Source organism: Plasmodium fragile, assembly GCF_000956335.1.
Source record: "Plasmodium fragile strain nilgiri unplaced genomic scaffold supercont1.3, whole genome shotgun sequence".
NCBI lineage: Eukaryota > Apicomplexa > Aconoidasida > Haemosporida > Plasmodiidae > Plasmodium > Plasmodium fragile.
In genome coordinates, this window is record NW_012192583.1 from 125,202 (window position 1) to 133,315 (window position 8,114).

The 8,114-nt window shown below is 41.0% G+C and overlaps 2 protein-coding genes across 2 annotated transcripts; one reads left to right on the plus strand and one right to left on the minus strand.

Annotated features, from left to right (window-relative positions):
- Window positions 1-1,261: 1,261 nt before the first annotated feature.
- AK88_00349 (uncharacterized protein) lies at window positions 1,262-2,218 on the plus strand (the record flags this gene model as incomplete). Its single annotated transcript, XM_012478000.1, has 1 exon — window positions 1,262-2,218. One exon carries the CDS (start codon window positions 1,262-1,264, stop codon window positions 2,216-2,218), a length of 957 nt encoding a protein of 318 aa, XP_012333423.1.
- Window positions 2,219-2,777: 559 nt separating this feature from the next.
- Window positions 2,778-7,697, minus strand: AK88_00350 (uncharacterized protein; the record flags this gene model as incomplete). Its single annotated transcript, XM_012478001.1, has 1 exon — window positions 2,778-7,697. One exon carries the CDS (start codon window positions 7,695-7,697, stop codon window positions 2,778-2,780), a length of 4,920 nt encoding a protein of 1,639 aa, XP_012333424.1.
- Window positions 7,698-8,114: the final 417 nt, after the last annotated feature.

Below are 8,114 nucleotides of genomic sequence, written 5' to 3' on the forward strand. Positions count from 1 at the left end.
AAAAAAAAAAAAAAAAAAAAAAAAAAAAAAAAAAAAAAAAAAAAAAATAACAAAAACAAAACAAAAAAAAAATGACAAAAACAAAACAGAACAAAACAAAAACAGAACAAAAACAAAAAAACACCTTCACAGCTTGCTTTCCCCAAGTCGCCACTTCACACTCAAGAGGGAAACGAACAACACAGGGCTGTCTCTAAAAGAATTTTTCACAAAACTGCAAAAACTGCAGCAGCACTGGCCACATTTCGCGCTTTTAAAAGAATGCTCGAAAATTCAAAAAAGCAGAATTGGACAAATTAAAGAATTCCATGCGGTCTCTCCGCACTCGAAAATGGGGGTTTTTAAAAAAAAAAAAAAAAAAAGACGAACGAGCTAATAAACATTCCACTAAACAAATACAATGTTTCAAAAAAGGAAAATGCAAAACGCTGAACATTTGTATGATACCTAAAAAAAAAAAAAATGGCCATGGAAAAACGAATGGCGCCAATAAACTCGAACAAACGAATTTGCATTAAAGCAGCGAAACTTTTCATTTTGTTTAACCCTTTTTTTTTTTTTTTTTCTCATATGTCACATGACTGAGATTTGTACGTGTTATACATGAAGTACATTTTTTTTTTTTTTCTGTTTACCTGTCATGTGCACATATGCGCGTAACATGGGCATATCATAACGTAAAAAAAAAAAAGTACATGTATAACATAACACGGTGCGTGTTTGTGTACCATGTGCGTCCTGCGCCTGGTGAACTTTTTTTTTCCCCCCACAATTTGTTTGCCCCATGTGTAATATTGTTTCCACATCCCCTTCCCTTTTTTTTTTTTTGTCCCTTTTCACTTTTATATCACATGCGCGAAATAGGCATGTAATAATTATGCTACGCATGCATCAAATATATGTTCATTCCCCATACCAGGGAAGAACTGCAAGCTGGGGGAAATTTTCACATGAACAGTTTAGTAGCGAACAAGCATGGCTGGCGCGACAAGAACGAAAAGTGCGAAATTGCAAAAGAGAGCACTGAACATTTTTACAACTTGTTAAGAGGCCGACATAACACAAGGGGAGACTTACAAAAGGGGGGTGAAGAAAGGCAACCCCCAAGTTGGGGGAGAAAAACACGTTAATAGCTTATTTGCATTTTATATATGCGCACACACGTACGTTATGTACACATATGCCCTCACGCAGACACAGCGGGACGAAGCAACCAACATGAATTAGTTAACGGAAAGGGCAGGGGAGGAGACACAAAAAAATGAGCAGAGGAGATGTAAACAAACTGATTAGCCAAGACATTCAGTGCGAAGATACGTATAAGGAAGACAAAATAAAAATTGCTAACAGGCTGGTTAAAAACTTCTCCCTCCTGAAAGAACTAAATTTGTTAAGTACCATAAAGAATGAACAGACAGAAAGAAAAGTCACGAATGGCTATAAGCAGGACATAACGTATGACAGTGAAAATGTAATTTATGCAAACAAATACGTCCTGAACTTTTTGCAGTTAAAAGAGCAAAAGAGGAAGAAAGAAAAAGAGGAAGAAGAAGAAAAAAAAAAAGAAAAAGAAAAGAGAAAAACCAAATTCAATACAAAATCTGCCCAGACTAATTTTTTAAGTGAAAATGATATAACCCTTATTAATGATACATTGTATAAAAATTATTTGTCCCTTTCTACATACACAGAACAAATTATAACATGCGATGAGGAAAACAATTTTAATATTTTTAATAACCAAGTGATGGTAAAGCATGTCCCTGTGCCAACCTATGAGGTCGTGAACCACTCTGCTCACTTGGAAAAAACCGTGCAAATGCTAACCCTGTTAATTAAGAGCTACAATGACTCTTTAAATTTAATTAAGCTCCAACAAAGTGTGATAAATGACGTTTTCTTTTACACACACAATTTGCTCAAGAACAAGCAGAAGCGGCTCAGTAGAAAAAATGAACGTTTGGTTAAGGCCCATTCGGTTAATGTGCGCGCGAAAGAGGAGCCACAAAAGGGGGCCTCGACAGATGTAAAACCACCGTTCTGTACGAGTGGAGAAGAGGGGGACATACAGCCAGTGCTGTCCAGTAACCAAGGAAATCTGCCGTCTATGTACAAAACGCAAATTGATTTATACAGAAGGCACATCAGCCACCTGTATCACGAAAATGACCACTTGAAAGAGCACCTGAACAAGTGCAAGGATGGGTCCAAAGACTAACCACTAATAGGAAAAGGGAGAAAAAAAAAATAACACAACAGAACATATGAGCATATTAGGAAGAGAAGCCATTTTGTACATGTCTTATTTTGCGTGCCCCCTTTTTTTTTTTTTTTTTAACAGCTAATTTGGCCTAAGTAATACTTAAGTGATATTTTTTCCCTCTTTGCGAACGTCCCCCTTTTTTAATTTTGCAAAAGTTACCCTATTTTTTTCGACTGTCTGGAGGACACGAAAAAAAATGTTCGCCGCACTCGTTTTGCATGTAGTCACTCATAAGGGTAAAACCCTTTGTGTGTATGCACATGACTGCGGCGTGGGGGAAAATAAAAAAAAAACATCACGTTGGTAAAATGTTGAAATAATGTATGTACCTACGTACGTACTCGCGTATACATTTTATAACTTGCTCACGCTGTTGCTAACGCTTCGCGAGGGAAACATCCCCACGGGAAAAATTATCCACCATGAAGCACTCCAAACCGTCCGGAACAATCAACGCAGGGAACCGATTAAGGGCAGTCTTCTCTCTCTGGCAGGACGCCCCAACCCGCCTTTTCTATATACAACTGCAGTAATTCATTGTTGTGTTGCAGGATGGCCTTCTTCTTAACTCTAGGGGACTGCTATTATTTAGGAGTGATTTGCTGGAGTATGATCCAGAATTCATTTTGCAGCTCAGGGGGAGGCTATTCTCTCCGTCCAGTTCGTGACTAAGTTGGGCGTTCAATTGGCCGCTCATTTGGCTGTTCAATCGGCCTCCAATTTGACCGCTGAATTGACCACTCATTTGGCCGCCCATTTGACCGTTCACTGGCCGGCTCACCTGACTGCTCATCGGCCTGCTTGGCCGGCTACTCATCAACCCGCTGACCATCGGACTTCTCGATGGCCTACTGACCAATCCGCTCACCGGTCTGCGCAAGGGGCTCCCGTCGTTGGCCTTGTTGCCGCCCAGCGACGCACGAAGAATCTGCCTATTCAACGCCCACTCACCCCTGCCCAGCAAATCAGACTCGTAAATATTTGACACCTTTACGCTGTTGCGAGAGAGGAGAGCCATTTGCGCATTCGTGCTTTGCGGCATATACTTATTATTGACGTTAAAGAGGGAGCTGAAGTTCTGAACCGCGGGTTCTTTTCTCTCGTAGACATAGTGAGGGATGGTATTCCCCGCTGAGCAACATTTGTCAAACATCCAACTGGTATTTTGCGTGATCATCCCACTTGTCCTTGTATCCACTGCGGGCGTTTTCGAGCATAAATTGTTTACCTTCAAATTGGGTTCCCCTCGGGATGGCATTTCCGTGGGGGGCGATTCTAACTTCACTTGGACTGATAATTTCCTCAACGTGTTGGCCGATTTGATTCGGTTAAAATTTAACAGGGAAGCGTTTCTCAGGTTTGACATGCCCCCGTTTGCTTCTCCGCTGTTTCTTCTTTCTTCGCCACTTGTGTTGGTGTTGGTGTTAGTATTCGTGTTAGTATTGGTGGTCGTGGTGGTGCTGTCTTTATGTGTGCCTGGGAGGAGGGGGTGTGCTTCCTGCTCCAAGTCGCTCACAGTTCTATTCTCCATAGATTTGATGCTGGAGCTCGCGGCAATTTTTTTAGCCTTCCCGGTGGTTCCCCTCTTTTTGGGAGCGTCATCTGTGCGGATAGGCCCATTTACGCGGTTGCTCATTTTTTTCTTCTTTCGCAGCTTTTTGGACGCCACCGAAGGAGAGGTAATGGAGTGGGGAACATTATCATCGGACGCATCAGCGTTAGACATTTCCGATTTGTCATGAGCAAAAAAGCTATTGGATGAATCCATGCCTCCTATCCTAGGAGTCACGAAATCGTTATTCCATTTATCCTTAAAAGACTTCATTTTGACTAATTCCTTTTCCAGCAAGGATTCGCTACCCACTCCTTCTTTCGCAACTTTACTGTTGCCATTTCCAGTGGTCGATTTAGATTTCTTGGGGCCCTTCTTATCTTTCATTTTATTTACGCCGCTAGCTCCCTTGTGTAATGTTGTTTCTGATTTCAGCTTTTTCATTTTCTTCTCCACCTTCATTTGCAATACTGCACTTTTTATCTTCTTGGAGCTACTGAGCTTGGCCATTTTCTTAGTTACCTTCTCTTCCCCAATGGACATGTCATCACTCATGCTCATTTTTTTGCTCGACTTGGACTTGAGCTTCTTAAGCGATTTGGATTTCTGCAAAGACGGTTTTTTTATTACCATCTTGGGCAATTCTTGTCCCCCTTTGGATCCGATGTCTTCTTCATTCTTCTCTATCATGGGAGGAGGCGATTCCTTTGCATTTTGATGATCGCTCTCATTGGATGAGCTCGATTTTGCACCCACTCTTAGATCCTTCGAACTTAGCAACTTTTTTGTAAATAATTCATCATCATCATCTGGTGCTGCTTCTTCCGCTTCTCTCTCCTTCTTCTTTTGCTCCAACATGTTGTGAATATTTTCTGATTTGGACGACACGATTGCGTTGTGGTTGCCTCCACTCGACATGATCTCATGAATATTGTCCGTCTTGGACTTACTCAAAGTTTTTTTCTTAAAAATGGACAAGGCGTTTTTAATAGATGTGGAAGAAACTTTCTTGGACACATTTTTACTTAACATGGAAATGGAATCATTTTCTGCATCTATCTTCCCATTTTTATCACTCATAGATGTATCTAGCTTTTTTAGAAGCTTCTTCTTTTCTGCATCTACATCTTTCAAAGAATTTTTGCTCAATGTAGCTTTCTTAAAAGTGTTAACTTTCTTCAAAGGAAGGGTGCTCTTTCTTTGGGGCGAATTTTTGCTAGTTGCACTTTTTATCGGGTCGCTGCTTTTTTCATTTTTTAAGTTCTTCTTGTCTTTTATGTTTCCTGTGGTATCTGTCTTTAATTTTAGTAGCGTTGGGACTCCTTTCATTGTTGCCTTGTGTTTTAGGACCAATTCAGGCTTTGCGCTTTGCTTCACGGTTAAAGGCGCCTTTCCAATCGTCTTCATGGTTAGAGGAGCCTTTCCAATGGTTTTCATGGTGAGTGGGGCTTTTCCAATGGTTTTCATGGTGAGTGGGGCTTTTCCAATGGTTTTCATGGTGAGTGGGGCTTTTCCAATGGTTTTCATGGTGAGTGGGGCCTTTCCAATGGTCTTCATGGTTAGAGGAGCCTTTCCAATGGTCTTCATGGTTAGAGGCGCCCCACCCTCATCCTTTTTTGCCGGTGCGTTATCGCCTCTTTTTGGTACCTTTTTGTTTATCTTCTGGTCCGCGCCTTTCTTTACCTCAAATTTTGTCCTTTTCGCCTCTTTCGCTTCGTTCAGTTTTTCGAGCCCCTTCTTTTTCTCGTCTGATTCTGACTGCGCCGGTTCCGCTGGCTCCGTTGGTTGGATCGTTTCTTCGCCCTTCTCTCCCTCTTCCAACTCTTCCGGCCCTACGCCCTTTCGGCTACCATCCGAATTTCCCTTTTCCCCTTCACCATCCGCCTTTTCGGAATTATCTTCTTTTTCCTCTTTTTTTTCTCCCATCACTGCATCCAACTCGTTATCGCCACTCGCATCGGTGTGCTCATCCCCATCGTCCACCTTTTTTACCTGTTGGACCCCCACGACTTGCTCCACCACTTCCCCCACTACTTCATCTGCCCCTTCGGGCCTCTCCGTTTCGCTTCTCATCAAGTCGTATATGTCTTTCCCACAATTTTCCATTTCGGATTCATTTTTTTGTTCTAACGTTTTTTCCCTCTCTATGATGTGTTCCGTGTCAACTACTACGACCTCTTCCTTATCTACCTGGGGAGGTTCTTCCTTGGTATCTTCATTTACGTCTCTCTGTTCATTCTTCGTGTGGTCTCCTTCCTCGGTCGGTTTTTCTTCCTTTTCGGGACTCTTCTCAACATCTACATCTGCGGTGTTGTCTAATTTAGGGGAAGTGGTCTCCACAGGAGGAGCCTCCTCCGACGGCTGTGCCTCTTTCTCTTGTATACTCTTAAGCAGAAACTTTTTCTTTCTATCCTTTTCCATTGTCTTCGATTGGGTTAGCATCTTGGAAATGGGTTTTTTGGCTAAAATTTTCTTTGTGTCTAAAATTGCCTTTCCTCTTTTCACAGCTTCCATCCTTAAGGGGTTACTTTTTTGTGTATTTTTTGGCTTTTCTATAAATTTTCGAGTGATTAGTAAGCTCTTTCTTGTATTGCTAGTGTCCCTCCCACTTGGAACTTCTTTCCTTTCCGTCGCAGATTCATCAACTCCTTTGCTTCCTATTTCTACAGCTCTCTTAAGATAATGCAACGTATGTTTTATGTTACCCTTGGGAGGAGCCTTATGCTTAACATTTTTCTCTTTAATCAGAAAGGGTAACACTTTTGGAGGAATTTTAAAAAATGTTTTTTCTTTTGGCAGCAGTGCTTTCTCTTTTTCCTCTTTACTAATTTCTTTGGATGGGACAAAATTCATTTTAATCATTGCTTTGGGCTTTATCTTTACTACTTCCGGTGAAGGGATTTTCTTTGGTAAATTTCGAAAAATGCTTTTTCCTTTACCAGTGTCTAACGCCTTCCCTGTAGTAATTCCCTCCTTATGAAGGTTAGTTTTGTTCAATGTAGTAAGTGGTGGATTTATTATGGGCGACTTAATTGGCAGAGGGGGTCTTTTCATCAGATCTGCTGATTTGGGCAACCCTGGAAACCTCTGAGCAGCTGCATTATTGCTTTTACTGCTTTGTCTGTTGTTAATGTCCTTTGGAATGCCTTTCGAAACTCCTTTGTATGGCACACTAAGTGAGCGTTTGCTGATTGATACATTTTCGTTTTTTTTTCCTAAATTTAAACTTTCCATACTCATGTTTTTGGCAAAATCCTGAGCGTTAAGGACCTGCAGGAGGCCTTTCACTTCGATGTATAACGGCTCATTGTTGTTAAATGTGGGGGGCACTTTGGGGGGAAAGGTGATATCTTGGTGTTTGCTCATGGGAGCGCCGCCCTCAAGGGGTTTGACTTGGCTACTTGGAAAGTTCTCTTTTTCGTGCTCCTTCTCAGTCTCATGTTGAGACTCTTTTTCGATCTCCTTTTCAGCCTCCTTTTTGTTCACGTGTTCATCTCCTTCTTTGACCAATTTAGACGTGTCTTGCACATTCAAGCCATTATCACCCTCTCTGATTTCCCCATTTTCCGTCAGTTTTTCGGTCGAGTTTCCCTTTGAAATATTTTGGCTGTTCGCGTCGGTGGCGTTGATAGTAGCATCCATGCTACAGTTGTTGTCCTTATTCGAAGTATCAAAGTCCGTCGCCCCCGCCTTTGTGTCATTTACAACATCATTGGTAGCAGTTGCAGCATTTTCATTTGTTTCTACGCCTGCAATTTTTTCTTCTTCATCTATGTTCTTTGGATTTTCATCCTGCGTTTCGATTCCTGCTGCCGCGTTTTCCTGTCTTTCACTTGTTGAGTCGGCTGACAGGTCCGCGTTTTTACTGTCATTTGGGTCCATCTCTGGTGAGATTATTCATTACAACTGGTGAGTAAAAATGGTGCGCACAAGGGGGGCGCATAAAAGTGGAACGTAAAAATGGCGCGTAAAAAAGATGCGCAAAAGTGACACGCAGAAATGGTCTATTATAGCTACTTTCTTTTCTTTTTTTTTCCCTCAAATGTGTTTTTTTCCCTTATGTTACACAAATTAACCAATTAAAAGTCACTACAAAAAACAAACAAAGGGACGGACGTATTTATACAAATGCATGCATATGTGTATGTATACATAAACAACATCACAATTTTAATACAAAAAAAAATGTGCAGGAAATGAAAAAGAAAAAAAAACAAAATAAAAATTTTAAAGCATGGTGATGGGTAACATTTACATGTACAAAAAAAAAAAAAAAAAAAAAAAAAAAAAAAAAAAAAG